General features: G+C 42.7%; 1 protein-coding gene across 1 annotated transcript; it reads right to left on the bottom strand.

Annotated features, from left to right (window-relative positions):
• Positions 1 to 16,379: 16,379 nt before the first annotated feature.
• LOC127682183 (olfactory receptor 5V1-like) lies at positions 16,380 to 17,342 on the bottom strand. The gene has a single exon (XM_052178576.1). It carries the CDS (start codon positions 17,340 to 17,342, stop codon positions 16,380 to 16,382), a length of 963 nt encoding a protein of 320 aa, XP_052034536.1.
• Between the last annotated feature and the right edge of the window lie 599 nt (positions 17,343 to 17,941).

Here is a 17,941-nt window from a genome sequence, read left to right as displayed (position 1 = left end):
ATTTAGCTTTAGTGAAACACCATAACGAGAAGCAACTTGTGGAGAAAACGGTTTATTTTAGCTTAGCTACAGCACAGGCAATCATCAAAGGAAGTCAGATCAGGAATTCCAACAAGGCAGGAACCAGTGGAGTTCTGCTTGGCAAGAACAATGCAATGGAGGAGTGCTGCTTGAGGGTTTGCATTTAAGCCTTGCTTTCTCATAGCACCCGGGACCACTAACCCAGGGATGGCCCCACCCACAGTGAACGGGGTCCTTCCATGTCAAATCATCCATCAAGACAATGTGCCACATGGCTGGTGCACAGGCCAGTCTGTGGAGGCATCTTTTCAATGGAAGTTCCTTCTTCCCAAATGACTCTATCTTGCATCAAGTTGATGTAAAACTTGTCCACACGTAGCAGCTAGCATCACAACTCTGGGGCTTGGTGTTTCTAAGACCCTTGGCTCTTAAGGCTGCCATTGCTGCTCCTGTCAACAACACTGGTGACATTACTGGCACCGATGTCACCTCACAACTACCTCTCCATTTCTGATGCTTTGCTGTGGCTCTCTCTCTCTGCTGCTATCATGGTCTCCAGCGGCTCCCGAGTCTGACGTTGTGGCTGTCAGGGCCACTCAGTTCTTGGGGTTCAGTGTATCTAAGACTTGGCTGGCTTCTATGATTCTTCTCCAGCTGTTAAGGTAGCCAGCTGCATTTCCACTTTGGTGCCTGGGCCTCTTAGCAGCTTTCCCATCTCTGGCTCCTTCTTGTGTTACCTGCTTAGCCCAGTCCACTAAAGATAGGCAAGAAGCCTCCACATCAGATAGGCCTTTTATTGAGGCTAATATGGCAACACCAAAGGAAACAGCAGCTGAGGGCATCAGCTGGTTCACCAAGTGAACCAAATGGTCTGCGTCTATGTTTGGGTAGGAAAGAAGGTATTTGTACCAACAAATTTCTGTGAAAATAGGTTTGTGTTGCGAAGTCATGACATTGACCCTTTTGCTCCAGTGGTAGCAGGATCTGCTAGGCCACCAGGGGAGTTGCTCCTTTGCTCTGGACGGAAGTATTTTCAGGGCAAATCCAGCACAAGCTGTAGGAAGAAACCATGGCTGGGTCTGCACTCTCAGGGTCCAGAGTAAACAGTTGAGATCCTCTCGTCATATCCCAAGACCTCCAGGAAGAGTTCTGAGTGGCTGGTGCTGGTAGGAGGAAGGCTCCACTGACCTTGACTGACAGTCATTTTGCTCAAGGCAGCACAACAGACCCCAACAGCTGTTAGGGTTTTAAGCTGCCCCATGCTCCTAACATCTTTGCTTATGTAAAGGAACATGAATATCAGAAGGATCCGAAGCTATCCATATGAAGAACTTGAAGAACTTACCATCAGTACTGATGGAGCGTCTCACAATATTGGAATAGTATCAACTGCTTTTTCTTTTAAACAATTCTTAACACTTTCTCAGCCCACCAGAGAGACTTGGGTCATTTCCATCTGTCTTGTTATACTTCAGAAGAGCACGAGGAGATGAGGAGAGTGCTGGGTACCAACCCGCATGCCTTATCCTATGATTAATGAACAACCACACAAGTCCTTAAGTGCCAACTTAAACGCCCACTCAGCAGAAACAGTGTGCTCCTGATTAATAACAAGAAACTGTGCTCCACCCAAAACACATCCTCTTTTCAAAAATACTTCTCTTAAATCAGAATTCCACCTCCACACGCTGTAACTAAACACTTAATAACACAATTCCCCATTCACTGGCACTCTTTATAAAGAATAGTGGGAAAAGAAGAGGGGGCTATCTACTGACTTTATACACATATAGAGGGCAGAAAAGGAGGGCGTTGAGCACAGGCCCTATAGTCCTCCTTACCTGGCATACCCCAGGCTCCAGTCAGCACCATTATCTGAGGGCTGACCAAGCAGTATGGGGGGCTGTTGACTCATAGTGATCAAGTGTAGAGCATCTTGCTTGGTACCTTGAGCCTGTTGCAGGGCTCCTTCTAAACCTAACAGCTTTGAGGGTACTGAGTAAATGACCCAGAGTAACACAGAGATGGGAAATACATTGACACCAATATCCAGATGCTCCTGCATTGTGCATTTTGCCCCCTCTCCTGCCATTATAGGAGAAAAGATGCAATAACTTATCCTTCACAGGAATTAGCTCTTAAATGTGTCACACCACTGGGACCTCAGCAATTTTTCTACTATGAAAGAACTCTGAATATTTTTTTTCAGTTTTATTTCCTACCCTTGGATATGCAAATGCTTGAGTAGTTAGACTTTTGTTCTCTTGTTCCAGGCATCATAATATCAATGCAATGGATCAACATGAGTCTTAGGCACTGTTCTATTGCTGTGAAGAGACACTTTCAAAAGGAAGCATTTAATCGGGGCTAGCTTACGGTTTCAGAGGGTTAGTGCATAAACATTATGGTGCGGAACATGGTAGCAGGCAGGCAGGCAGGCGGGCATGGTGCTGGAGTATTAGCTAAGAGCTGATGTCTGATCCACGGAGAGATGGGGGTGGGGAGACAGAGGGAGGGAGTGAGGGAGAGGAAGAGAGAGAGATTGGGTCTAGAGTGGGTTTTTGAAACCTCAAAACCTACCCCCAGTGACATACCTCCTCCAACAAGGCCATACCTTCTAATTCTTCCTAAACATACCACCAACTAGGAAGAAAACAATCAAGTATATGAGTCTCTGGGGACCATTCTTGTGGGGGAAACTGTTAATTAATGTTAAAATCCACCGTGACCAATAACCTCTGAGCTCAGTGTAATATGGATATCTTCCTTCATTAGCAGAGCTTCTCCTTCTCTGACCTTGTCTGGAAAATTTAAGCTCCCCCCACCCACCTGATGACTCACACACACACACACACACCTGATGACTGTTACACACACACACCTGATGACTGTCACATACACACCTGATGACTATCACATAGCCTTAGTTAGACTACAGGATCAATTTCCTTTCTTCTGATGAGAACACACACAGCTAGTGCGTGAGATTCCTGAAATGTTTCCCCATGCTAAGGAGGAATTTTGGTACCCTAAGTCCTCAGCCAATGACCTTTGCCCAACCTGGTCCCTCAAAACTTTATAAGCCTCAAATCACCCAAAGTAAGGTTGATCTGACTTCCCACAGATGGTCCCAGTTACTTCCTTTACATACTCACAGGGCTTCCAAACCCGTTTGTCATCTCTGCTCCATTTTCCCACATGGACCATATAAGCCAATGATTCACGATGGTGGGGAGAACCACACACTCTCATCCAAAGCATCACAACATGTTACATAGAAGAGTAAGATGATCAAGATGAAGTAAATTACAGTACAGTGCTAAATGGTTGAAATGCCAATGAGGTGGGGCCTTACTGTGTCGCCAGCTGAAAGTACTTGTCAGATCAACAGCTACACACAAGATTTCAGGTGTGCGTTAATATGTGCAAGTAATGAAAGTGCATTTGCTGCTGCAACTATGGTGTCACCATCTAGTTAAGGTTACAAGTCACACAGATCCAATAGCCAACCTGAGTAGGGATGTTGTAGGAATTATCACCACAGCACCCTCAACTCCTTGATGGGAATACTGGTCTCTGCAATCTCATAAGGAATGAACTATTGATTTTGTTTTGCTATTTTTCTAGGTGGGGCAATTGTAATGGCTTCCACCTGACATTTTCCACCAACATAACCCTCCTTCTATAGATCAGGAAGGTAAGTTAAAGGTTCCAGGGCTGGAGAGATGGCTCAGTAGTTAAGGGCACTGTCTGCTCTTCTGGAAGACCTGTGTTTGTTTCCTATCACCCATATGGCAGTTCACAACCAACTGATCTGATGCCACCTTCTGCCCTACTCAGACACTAGGCATGCACATGGTATATAGACACACATCACAGGCAAAATCTCTATACAAATGACATAAATGAATCTTAAAATTTGAAGGTTTTGCTGGCTAATTCATCTATTCAATTATGCATCCCAGAAGTTGTAGAGAGAATATCTTGTGTGCTGTGTACAAGTATTGCCTGTTAATAATAATAAAAAAAAAACAATGGCCAATGAGATGAGGCAAAGTTAGAAAGTCAGACATCTGTCAGAGATTAGGAGGGAGGACTCTGGGAGTTAGATGGAGGAGGAAGATTTTGCCCTGGGCTCAGAGGAGACAGACAAATGAAACTGAGGAGAGATAAATAGCCTTATGGAAGACATAGAATAGAATAAATGGGTTATATAAATTAAGATCTAGTTGGAGAACAGGCCAAAGCTTATGGCCTGGGTATTTATTCATAAGTAATTAGTCTAAGAGTTGTTATTTTGGGAACAAAGAGACCAGGTGGAAAAGGTAGTGGATACAGTGTGTGAATGACCACAGGAAGAGTTCAGGGACCCAGTGGGATGCCATGAAATGGTCTGGGGTTGGCTCCTTTGATCTCCTCACTTCCATGAACCCCTACTATAACTGTGATCAGTATGGATGCTTTGGTTCACATATTTATGTTATTTCAGAGCCAACACCTAGTAGTTCTCCCCTGCCCCTCAATCTAATCATTGTCTTTTCTCCATATGTAGTTATCTTGGTCAAAGGTCCCTTTGGGGAAAGTAATGAGAGAGATTAACTGCATAAACTTTTGCTAGTATTCTGGAGTTCTGCAAGGAGACCCAGACTCTTTATCACTCAAAGAGTCTAGGAATACAAACAGGCTTCAGTGTAAGAACTGGTGGGGGAATCTTGACTCTCTTTTATGATTCAGGTTTGTAGTATGTTCCTTTGGCCTTTTTCTCTTGCACTGATAAAGTGGAACTGTTGTAGACTCTCTCCATTTCACTTCTGGGAACAGTATGGCCAACTAACTAAAGTCATTAAATTAGCACAGGACAAACTATCCTGATTGTTGCCTTAAGTATGCAATCTGTTACCGTAACCACACTCACTTGACATTGACAGTCATGTGCTGTCACTTGGCCCATGATATTCCTAATACAATTACTCTAACTGCATTAAGGTAATTCCATTACCACAGTTTCAGTTGTAAGGTTTGTAAGGTAGCTTTACAAGAATGTCAGGGCTCCTCTCTTATACATTTAATTTCCAGTCACATCTTCTGACTCTCTGCAAATAGACATTAAATCATACATCCATTCTAACATTCCATCTCCCCAAGCCTTTAATTCTTTTCTCTTATGAAGCCAAGGTAGGTCCAGAGCATCTAACTCACTCACTGGGGGAGACCTCCTGTCTATGTTTCTGCCAACCAGAGAAGCAAACTGTTAGAGCTTTCTCAGTTCTTAGAAACTCAGTTCTTTTATCAGTTCCCTTTCTGTTGCCAGGATATAAAACCATGACCAAGGCAACTTACAGAAGAAAGAATTTATTTGGGCTTACCATTGCAAAAGTAAGAGTCTATCACCGTCACGGCTGGGAGGCATGGTGGCTGAAGGAAAAAGTTGAGAGCTCACATCTTGAACCACAAGCAAGATGTGCACAGAGCACTGGAGACTAGAAGCTGTGGCTAGAAGCTGTGACACCCTGAAGTCCCACCCCCACACCCAGTGCCATACTTTCTCAGTTTAGGCCACACCTCCTGTAATCCCAGCATTCAAAAGGAGGTGAGAGAATCCTGAATTCAAGCCCAGCATGCTTGAAGAATGTTTGTAAACCAATTCCTCAAGTCAACTACCCTTGAAGAGCTTCCAGCTTCAGAGAGGCTGAGTGAGAAGTGTAGAAACCTAAGACATTTTGCCATGCAGTTAACTTATGCCTTCAGCATCTTTTGAGGCTAACCTTGTATGTGCCACTTCCATGGTGCCATGTGCTGTTCCATTGGCATAGGTCTTGATAGGTCAAGGGACACACAATTCACACAGACAGTTCCAGTATCAGTGCACCAAAGGGATATTTCTCAAAGGGAAAGGAATTATTTGGAGAAAAGAACTTTGCTCCAAATTCTAGAGGATTGGGACAATGATTATCCAACAAGGGACTTAGGTTTTCTATGGCACCTGATTTGCTACAGATGCTTTGGCCATCATTGGAGCAGTGGATTCAGAAGGAGGACTGGATGAGTGAGTCACTCCATTGTAATGATTTCTAATCAACAAAATTAGGAGCCTTTCATATTATACATAACTGGTCACATTTTAGTTGCATTTTTATTTTAGGTTTATAGATACAGTATCGACAAAATGTCTCTGCCAATTAAGATAATTTGGATTTCTGCTCAGTCACATGAACTCTTTCACTTTTAAATGACAGCATCCCCTGTTGTCCAGTGCATTATTCTCCCAGTCAGTTCTCACCACCTTAATCAGATCAGCTGTGACTGCTTGTAAGACATCATCACACCTAGGCTTGTTGTTTACTGACATCCTCCCAGAGACAGAGAAAGTAGGGAGATTTGTTGGCACCTCATCTGAGAATTTATCCATTTCTCCTAAGCAGTTGTTTGCAATTTTTCCCTAAGTGCACATGGCTCTGGAGGTTTGGATTGGGGCTCAAGTGCAGAGACTGTCGTAGCCTTGGAAAGGAAGCTCCATCTATGTGGTTATGGGGAAGCCACCACCAATACTGAGTGAAGATTCTCCAGTGTGGTGGCTTTGGGGTAATTGCATTCCTGTAAACAGCTTCTCATCTAGCTTCTGTAAGTAAAGTTCAATAAACTCATGGGTTCCCCAGGAAATTGAATTTTGGTTTATTGTTGAGAAATGACAATGTTCAAATCCATATAATTATTGGCATTGGGCTCTCCCTTGACTTACTAATTAATCAAGAAGAGGAAGGTAAAAAATTAGTGTTCTATTGCCCTTATGGTATAACTATATCTACTACAAAGGTTTATCCTCTTGTGCTATAATACCTGTAGGAGACAATTTAGTGGAGAAAATAAATAAGCTGAAAGGCAATGAAGGTTCTTAGGCAAATGGATGGAACTAGAAAATATTATCGTAAGTGAGGTAACCCAATCACGAAAGAACACACATGGTATGCACTCACTGATAAGTGGATATTAGCCCAGAAGTTTGGAATATCCAAAACACAATTCACAGACCAAACAAAGCTCAAGAAGAAGGAAGACCAAAGTATGGATACTCTGGTCCTTCTTAGTAGGGGGAACAAAATACCCATGGGAGGAGATACAGAGACAAACTGTGGGGCAGAGACTGAAGGAAAGGCCATCCAGAGACTGCCCTACCTGGGGATCCATCCCATATACTCTCACCAATCCCAGACACTAAGGTGGATGCCAACAAGTGCTTGCTGACAGGAGCCTGGTGTAGCTGTCTCCTGAGAGGCTTTGCTGGTACCTGACAAACACGGGTACTCTCAGGTGGGGGCTCTCAGCCAACCATTGGACTGAGCACAAGGCCCCTAATGGAGGAGCTAGAGAAAGGACCCAAGGAGCTGAAGGAGTTTTCAGTCCCATAGGAGGAACAGCAATATGAACCAACCCAGAGCTCCCAGAAACTAAACTACCAACCAAAGAGTACACATGGAGGGACCCATGGCTCTAGCTGCATATGTAGCAGAGGATGGCCTGGTTGGACATTAAAGGGAGGAGAGACCCTTAGCCCTGAGAAGGCTTGATGCGCTAGTATAGGGGAATACCAGAACAAGGAAGCAGGAGTGGGTGGGTTGGTGAGCACAGGGAGGTAGGGGATGGGATAGGATGTTTTTGGAGGAGAAACCAGGAAAGGGGATAACATTTGAAATGTAAATTAAGAAAATATCTAATAAAAAATAAAGGCAATGAAGGATCCACACAATACACAAACAACTCTTTTAGTTTTGGATTCAAATAGCTATAGTTTTTCTTTTGCCTCGGGAGATAATTTGTGAGGAATATCCATACTGTCTTTCCTTCTAGAGTTCCCCACCGCCCCCCCCCCCCCCCCCCCCCGACAGGGTTTCTCTGTGTAGCCCTGGCTGTCCTGGAACTCACTTTGTAGACCAGGTTGGCTTCGAACTCAGAAATCCGCCTGCCTCTGCCTCCCAGAGTGCTGGGATTACAGGCATGTGCCACCACTTCCTGGCTCCTTCTAGAGTTTTAAATAGGTGTGTTAGTGCATATAAACCTTTTGATTATGTTGAAATTGCACTGGAAATACACATGGAGCTCATAAGGCTGCATGCCCAAGTTCGAATAGGTTGTAAACTAGCGTTTGCATAGGATCTCCCAATCTTCATCAGGAAGTAGAAAGAATTTGAGATTAGATCATTATGCTTTAGGATCAACTTCAGGCAATGGAAGATACCTTCGAAGGAGGCTCCAGAAAGGAGCTGAGGGAGTCAAGTCAGTGGTGCTGTTTTGACTTTTGATTTTGTCTGAGTGGAGAAAAAAATCTCCTTTTTTAAAAATCAATTTTAATGTTTGATTATCCAGTTTATTTCAAGAAATTAGCCATATCTTCCTACTGATTAGTATCTTCCTTAACTGCCTTGAGTATTTTCATAATACTTAATTATGTGTGTGATTTAGTGCCCAAGTGACCCAAAATTGAATGGGGACCTTTCCCCCTTGTTTATATGTCTTTTCATATTTTTTCAAACTTGATTCCATACTTCTTTGTCTAAAGTGTCTTCTTCTGGAAGCCCGAGATTATAAACATAAACAACTTGCAAGCAATCAATAGTTGTGATTTAATACTTGTGCTCCTGCTTTCCTTATAAAGTGATGTACAAGCTCAACATAAGGCAAAGCCTGCCCTGGTTTCTGCCTGTTATTCTCACTCACCTCCTTCTCATTCACTCTCTTACCTCATAACCAACCTCAGGTCCCTGTCCAAGGTGCTACATTTTACTGCTTTAGAATAGCAATGGGACCCAGGAGAATGGGGCCAATAAATGAGTCAGGTTAAAATCCGATGCAACAGCCAATTTTATTCAGAGCATCCAACAATTTATAGTCAGGATTAAAAAGGATCACATGAGTGAAGTGTACAATCATAAGGACACAGAGGCATATAAACAAATAGCGATAGCCAGTTGTAATGAATAATCTGAAGTAAATTCTCTCTTATCTGCTATACCTGGAAGAAACACACGTGCGCGCGCGCACACACACACACACACACACACACACACACACTCAAAGAACAATTCTGTGTTTTGAAGATCTCAGAAGCACTCAGAATTCTTCTCACATTGACTCCGTTCTTGGGCTGTGTTCTGACACATCTGGGATTCAACACTGATACTGTCAAGGACTCTTCATTTGAATCCTCAGATCCTACACACCACTTGCTGGAGCTGGTCTTCTCCAGAACGCCCTTTCTCTTTCTCTGGTGTCTTATTTCCCATTCTGCAAGTCAGGATGAGCCACACACTGTACACTGGTTTTAAGCACCATCTCTACCCTCTTGCATTCTTCTCTACAACACAGAAGTAGGAAGTGTGGTAGCCATATTCCTAGACTCTCTTGTCAACAGGCTTCTATTTTGGATTCTATCAATGAGAGTCATGTGTGAGATAATAGAAAGAAAAGAGTGTAAGGTGTCAACCGAAAAGTAATCATCTTTTTGTGGAAGATCAGTATCAGAAGCAGCAGACCCTTGGGGCGGTGGTACTTGGTGCATGCTGTCTTCAGTACCTCTGGTAGGTTTTTATTCCCACCATGAATGAAGCTATCTGACCTGATAGAGCTGCATTGTGTGTGATGGTATTACAGAGCATGTGTGGTAATAATATTAGAGCCCACAGAAGGTGGGATTCTGGAAACTTGTGGTGTGTAAGAGTGAAACAGAGGCTCAGAATTATCAGCAGCCATTATCTGATATGAAGTTTCCACTTAAATCCATCTCTGAAATATCATAGACCTCTGTGTGGGATGAAGACTACAGTATGGTTAACAGACTGACAACAGCTGGGCGCTTACAGGAAGAGTACAACAGGCTTGGGTATGATCGTCCTCACTGAAGTTAGGCCAGACAATCAAAACCACTTGAACAACATTAACTCAAAGACCAACAAAACCATTAGAACAACAACAAAACCTCTGACTGTGTTAGACACTGTGAAGAGCGCCTGAGAAAACCCACTTCAGAGAAGAAATGATTTCTTTTGACTCAATTCTGGAAGCCTCTACCCATGGTTGGTTCATTCTTTACTTCTGGAAGCAAAACATCATGACAGAGTGGCATCTTGGAGCATTGTTGCTCTGGTTATCCAGGAGGCAGAGAAGGGCAAGGAGGAAGAGGAGAAAACAGATACCTTTCAGGGCAAGCATATTCCAATCAGATTCCATTGCCCACCACCTCCCAATAATTTCATCAGATTATAAATCCACTGATAAAACAATTCATTGATGGAGCACAGTCCTCAAAATTGAACCACCTCCCAATGATAAAATCATCCTGTTGGAGACCAAGACTTCAACACAAAGCTTCCCCAGACACTTCATGCACCATAGCACTGTGAAGTGCAGAATTAAAAAATAAATGATAAGTCCATAACTTCATCAGGTCTCTTATGGGTCTGTTAGAGCATTAATATAAAAATTGATGAAACCCTTTTAAGAAGAGTAAGAAAATACAACTAGATTTTCGCAAATACTATAACATGAAATTTTTCCATTGGTTAAACAAACAAACAAACAAACAAACAAACAAAAATGCTGCAATCCACAAACACAAAGAAGCTAAGTAAAAAGGAGGGCTCAACAGTATTCGTGAATCTCTTTGGGAAGGGAAAATAGAATAGACTGAATGTGTGTGTGTGGGGGGATACACAGAGATGGAATCAGGAGAGATCAGGTTAGTTGAAGGGAAGCTTACAGAAAAAATATGATAGGCTCAGGTACTCTATTCTTCACTGAAGTCATGCCAAACAATCAAAAGTTGGAGGTGGGTGGTGGTGGTGCACACCTTTAATCCCAGCACTTGGGAGGCAGAGGCAGGTGGATTTCTGAGTTCAAGGCCAGCCTGGTCTACAGAATGAGTTTTAGGACAGCCAGGGCTACACAGAGAAACCCTGTCTCGTAAAAACAAAAACAAAAACAAAAAAAAAGAAAGAAAGAAAAAGTTGGAGACTGGAGGGAGGAGGGAGGAGGGAGGAGGGAGGAGGGAGGAAGGAGGAAGGAGGAAGGAGGAAGGAGGAAGGAGGAAGGAGGGAGAGAGTACTGGAAGAGCCAACTGGAATTCAGGAGGTAGGGCATCTCGGGGATGAGCTAGCAAACCAGTGCAATAGAAACGCCCAGAAATCAGAGTAGGTAACCCTAGCTAAGACTTCGAGCAATGGGGGATATAGAGACTGAATCAGGCATGTCCTGTACACAGGCAAGACTCTTAGGCATTTTAAATCCCAATCTGGATTATCATTCAGTTCCTGAATAAAAGACATACAATCTTTTATTATTTATTATTATAATGAGCATGAGTGTTGGACAGATATCTATCCTCTATACTATCAGAATCTACTTTCCTATTGATAACCCCAAGTTATTACTTATTATGTTTCAAAGACTTCCAGTAGATGGACTGGGATACCAACCCAGCCACAAAACCTTTGACCTACATGTTGTCCTGCCTCTAAGATGTGTTGAGGTAAAGGCAGTGCAGAAATTGTAGGAGTGACCAACAAGTTTAAGATCCATGCTATGAGAAGGAGCCCATCCTCCCTGACACTGCCTGAAGGCCCAGAGACCCAGGATAGAACCAAACAAGACTGGCAAAAATAAATAAATAAATAAATAAATAAATAAATAAATAAATAAATAAATAAAATAAGAGTCAAATGATTTCTTTTTTTATTCGATATATTCTTTATTTACATTTCAAATGATTTCCCCTTTCCTTGATCCCCCCCTCCCTGAAAGTCCCATAACCCTCTTCCCTCCACCCCACCCCCACTCCCCCATCCACCCCTTCCCACTTCCTTGTCCTGGTATTCCCCTACACTGCTGCACTGAGCCTTTCCAGGACCAGAGGCCACTCCTTCCTTCTTCTTGGACATCATTTGATATGTGGATTGTGTCTTGGGTATCCCAAGCTTCTAGGCTAATATCCGCTTATTAGTGAGTGCCTTCCATGAGTGTTCTTTTGAGTCTGGGTTACCTCACTTAGGATGATGTTCTCCAGCTCCACCCATTTGTCTAAGAATTTCATAAATTCATTGTTTCTAATGGCTGAATAGTACGCCATTGTGTATATATACCACATTTTTGTATTCATTCCTCTGTTGAGGGTCATCTGGGTTCTTTGCAGCTTCTGGCTATTATAAATAGGGCTGCTATGAACATAGTGGAGCATGTATCCTTATTGCATGCTGGGGAATTGTCTGGGTATATGCCCAGGAGTGATATAGCAGGGTCCTCCAAAAGTGTCATGCCCAGTTTTCTGAGGAACCTCCAGACTGATTTCCAGAATGGTTGTACCAGCTTGCAATCCCACCAGCAGTGGAGGAGTGTTCCTCTTTCTTCACATCCTTGCCAACACCTGCTGTCTCCTGAGTTTTTAATCTTAGCCATTCTGACTTGTGTGAGGTGAAATCTCAGGGTTATTTTGATTTGCATTTCCCATCCTAGGCCCAGAGACCTAGGATAGAACCAAACAAGACTGGCAAAAAGAAAGGAAGGAAGGAAGGAAGGAAGGAAGGAAGGAAGGAAGGAAGGAAGGAAGGAAGGAAGAAAGAAAGAAAGAAAGAAAGAAAGAAAGAAAGAAAGAAAGAAAGAAAGAAAGAAAGAAAGAAAGAAAGAAAGAAAGAAAGAAAGAAAGGAAGAAAGTCAATGAAACGATTTCTAATGATATTCTCCTATACTCATAGATTGGTGCCTAGCCTAACCCTCTGTCATCAGAAGGGCTTCAGTCAGCAACTGATGGAAACAGATGCAGAGACCCACAGCCAAACATTAGGCAGGGCTTGGAGGAGCAGAAGGGGCAGAGGAAAGAGAGTAGGAGCCAGAGGGGTGGAAAATACTACAAAAAAAAACCCAGAGAATCAGCTAATCTCGGCTCATAGGGGTTCACAGAGACTGAACTGATAACCAGGGAACCTGCAAGCGACTGGCTGAGGTAGTTTAGTCTTCTTGAGGGATTCCAAGCAGTGGGGGCAGGTGTTATCTCTGACTTTTTTGCTGGCTTTGGAACACTTTTCTTCATACTGGGCTCTCATCCAGCCTTGACACAAAGCCAGGTGTCTTACTACAATTTTATATGTTATGTTTGGTTGATACACATAGGAAGCCTGCCCTTTTCTAAACAGAAAGGAGCAGAAGTGGACTGGGGGGGAGGGCAGGAAGAGGTGGGGGGAAGACTGAGAGGAGGCAAGGGAGGGGAAACTGTGGTCAAGATGTAAAATTAATAATAATCATTTTTTAAAAGAACTAACAAAAAATTCCCATTGACACTTTTTGCCCTCAGAGGAGCACTTCCCCACTCTCTGCAGAGACCTACTTGGGATCATCAATTGTCTTATAAGTAATACAGATTCTGTTTAAGGTGCTCATCCACACTGAATCCAGTGTGTAATAAAGATGTCACACACACACACACACACATGACAGCACTGTTTGTCAGGGCTGAATTATAGAATCAGCCTTGGGCATGCATCAGTGAATGGATAAGGAAATATAGTATAGACACACATTTGAATACTATTCAGCCTTTAAAAAAATGAAATTCTGTCATTTGTGGGAAAATGAAAAGAACTGGAGATCATCATATTTAAGAAATAAACCAGGTTCAGAATAAAAAAAATCACCATTTTTCTTTTGTATATGGAATGTAGACATTTTATAATGGCATTAAAGTAGAAGGGGGAACTATTTGGCAAAGGGAAAACCAGAAGAAGGAAGGAGAACAAGAAAGACTGATGGAGTAATCATGATCCAAGTCCATTTTACTCATGTTTGAAAATGTCAGAGTGAACCCATTCTTTTGTACAAATAATATATACAAATGAAAGTGTGAGTAGTGACACAAAGTGCCCTCTGGAGGTTTGCCAGATTCGTTTCAAAATAAAATGTCAAGGCTTTAATATTTTTGAAAGGAACATGGTTGATATGCGTCTTAATGGACTTTTCAGACGCTGGACCAGAGGGCAGGTACTGCCTGCCCATCCACCTGTTCTTACATGGACGCCATCAGTGGAAATTCTAAGCCAAGGTGCTATCCCCAGCAGCTTGGAGTTTCTCTGTTTCTTTGACTTTATAATGGCATACATTTCATAAAAGTGACATGCCAAACGATCTCTGATATTACATAAAGGATGACATGAAGTGGAAATTTAAAGGTTCTTTGAAAAATCGGTTGAATGGTGTTTTGCTGGGGCAAACATGTGAAGGAATGTTTTGCTGAAGTGGACACAGGTGAAAGGATGTTCTGCTAAAGCAATAACATGAAAAGACATATGATGACAGATTCTTTGCTAAGGACATGCATGTATTGGTCCATCTTACATTGTGTAGTTGAGCTGCATTTGTCTCCATAGAAATGCACAAAAAAATTTTGGGTAGTGTGCTACAGTTTCTTGCCACTTTCTCAGACTTGGGCTAATTGACAGAGTGATGTTAGCTGAGACAGACACACATACTGAGCAAGACCGGTGGAGGACATGCGGTGTTTGGAGGATATAATAATATCTACAGGCAGATATTTATTTTATTAATGGCTCATCTAAGGGTAAAGGATGGATTCATGATCCAGATATTCATCAACCTATTAATAGTTCCTTTTCCTCAGTCCAACAGGTGAAGCTACCTATTACAGTTGATTCATAAGCCTTTAAATATTGTTTCAGATTCTGCTTATTTTGGAGCGTTATTTCCATCATTAGACTCATACGTACACATATTCTGACCTCCCTGGTTTTATTGCAGAAGGAAATAAGCAAGCTAGTACATTAACCTGCCCTAGCTTTACTTCTGCAGAAGAAAATTGGGAAGGGATATGCATCTGTCATTATGGATGGGTCTGCTGAAACATGAATTCCTCTTTGGCTCCTCTGGCCCTAGGCCATCAGGGACAATAGCAGAGGGCAAGAAGACAATGGAAGTTGGCAGAAAGATGGCAAACCTCCAGCTAATGGGCAAAAGGAGATACAAATCACATCATTAGAAGTCAAGTCTGCCCACCTAAGGCCATGTGCACCCAGGGAGAAGTTATTCTCTGAAACACACAGAACCCCATGCCACCTGAGAATCTTTTTCTAGTAGGGATACCTGCTTTGATCTGTGCATCTGTAGTGAGTGCACTGAACCCGTGTGCTGTATTGTATGACTCATCCTCCTTTGCTTCAGCTTGTAGATTGAGTACAGCTCCTGTTATCTTTACTAATGACTGTGCTTATGACTGGACCTGGGGAGCATAACAGACTCATTCATTTCCTATAGAGAAGGGTCTGCATTTAATTTTTCCTTGGGATTTAAATCACTTTCTATTTGCACAGGACACATTAACATTTGTATTCTAATTAAAGGCAAATATGGGCTTGTGTTCTTTAAGACACCAGAGCTAGTCATTATATGTGTCTTTATTCAAGCTATTCCTTAGATCTTTTTCTGATCCAAATAATAATGTAGCCAAGAGTATTAGACAGTTTGGATCCCCGCTCCAAACTGGTGGCAGAGTATACACACAAGGCTTTCACTGTTCCACTGATATTTATTTATTATGCTTATAATTCTAATGCTTTACAAGGCTCATGCAGCAAATGATAGATTTATCTACAACATCTCAAATCAAAACCACTCTGGATACCCTGTGTTTTAAAATAAAGAAAGAGATGTCAGAATATGGTCCAAGAATGGAGTCATGTGAGGAAAATCCTGAGTATGTCTGAGAAAACTCCAAGAAAATAACACATGAGTCTTATGCCCTCAGTTTCTTCAAAACATGGAATTGTGCTTGGAATGTGTGTTTAGTCTCCTCCCAGCTAGAGTGGATAGGAGTGAGTTGACTTCAGATTGTTCATCATAACTGGTTATTGTTGTTTGTTTATGTATCTATGGAAAAATATGCTTTTGCCACATGCAGGCTATCCTTGTAATTGTACACTTTACTCATGTGACTCTTCTAAACTTCTTAGAATATAAATTGTTGGATTCTCTGAATAAAGTTGGCTATTGTATTAGACTTTAGTGTGATTCATTTATCAGACCTGTTCACCAAGGTCCTACACCTCTAGAATGGCAAAACTCATGGAAAATTTTCTTCAGGTGACTGTGTGCCCCAGTTTGAAGACTAGTGGTTGAGGCAAGTCTAATGCATGGCCCATCTGGAGCATGCATCCTAGGAGAGCTATGAATGAACGCAGCTAAACACAAAATCATAGATGGATTCAAATGTTCTGAGTTTTCTGTGATTCTCTTCTTGAAACTTGATTGTGTAACTCTGGAGTGTGAACTCTGGAAATGACAGTGTCATGTTGCAATGGTAGAATGCTGGATTACTCTCGAGGCATCGCTATTGTTAGGGAAGGCACTCCAGTCAGTTTTCTCAGAGCACCTTTGACCTCCTTGTTTCTCAGGCTGTAGATGATAGGATTCAACAAGGGGGTCACAACACAAAAGAGCACAGACACCAATATGTCCATGTCCAGGGAGTAGCCTTCACTGGGTCTGTCATAGTTGAAGTTGGCTGTTCCATAAAAGACCACCACCACAGTGAGGTGGGAGGCACAGGTGGAGAAGGCCTTTCTCCTGCCCTGAGCAGAGGGAATCCTCAGGATGGCAGAGATGATGAGAACATAGGAACCTGCAGTGAACAGGCAGGGGCTCAGGCCAATGGTGGCACTGGCCACATGGAGGACAGATTCATTGACAGAGGTGTCTGAGCAGGAGAGCTTCAGCAACAATGGGATATCACAGAGAAAGTGGCTGATCTGGTTGGGGCCACACAGAGTGAGTGTGGTTGTCAGTGCTGTGTGAGTCACAGAATTCACCAAGCCACAGAGCCAGGACCCAATCACCAAGCAGACACAGACTCTTGTGCTCATGAGAACTGGATACCGAAGTGGTTGGCAAATGGCCACATAGCGGTCATAGGCCATGGCAGCCAACAAAACACATTCAGTTCCAGCACATGTCACAAAGAAAAATATCTGGGAGAGGCAGCCTTCATAGGAGATGGTCTTCTTCTCTCTGAAGAAGTTCACTAGCATAACCGGAATGGTGGTGGACGTGTAGCAGATATCCAGGAAGCTCAAGTTGCTGAGGAAATAGTACATTGGAGTGTGGAGAGCAGGGCTGACCCTGGTGGCCACCATCATGAGTGTGTTCCCCAGGAGAGTTGTCAGGTAAATGGTCAGGAAGACCAGGAAGAAGACACCCTGCAGGCTGGGGTGGTTGGAAAATCCCAGGAAGATGAATTCTGTGACAGGCGTATGATTGGTCATTTTAAATGTAGTCATTGCTACAGAGAACAAAAAGCTGAGAGTAAATATGTACTGAAGACACTGTCAAACATGGTTCTCAATTTTCAGAGCCATGCCCAGTAGCATTAGATATACAGCAGTTTGGGCTATAGAGTGAGGTTTAGACGACAGAGCCCCCTTATTTCCCAGGGTTTTGCATGGCTGCTGATTGGTAAGGATGAATGGAAAAAGTGTACAATATATTGCTAACTTCTGCCTTTCCCATAGCTCATTCCTAACCCAGAAGATTGCTGTTAGATTCTCCTCTCCCTGTGTCTTTTTTATTTTAATCAATACATTCTCACTGTGAAAAATTAAGAATAACAATGAAAAACAGACCCATTCACGGAACCCACTGCCTTTCAATGTATTCCTTTATCGTCTTTCTTCCTGTATTCATCTTTTAATCTTTGTATGTATTTAAAATATTAGGAGCGCGAATTCCCAAGGTTGCGTTTTACTTTATAACACAAAAAAGAACTCTATCTCCACATTGTCCAAACACTCAGATGACTCCCTTCCTCTTGATATGACCTTGAAGGAGAACAGACAATCCGAGGCAGGGGTGGACACTTCTCATTGCTGCTCCAGCATGG

Source organism: Apodemus sylvaticus, chromosome 4, assembly GCF_947179515.1.
Source record: "Apodemus sylvaticus chromosome 4, mApoSyl1.1, whole genome shotgun sequence".
NCBI lineage: Eukaryota > Metazoa > Chordata > Mammalia > Rodentia > Muridae > Apodemus > Apodemus sylvaticus.
The sequence above is the reverse complement of the archived record's forward strand: the minus strand, read 5'-3'. Positions and strand labels throughout refer to the sequence as shown.

Excerpts from the sequence above, each read along its gene's own strand:
- LOC127682183 (XM_052178576.1), bottom strand. The coding sequence starts at position 17,342 with ATGACTACATTTAAAATGACCAATCATACGCCTGTCACAGAATTCATC.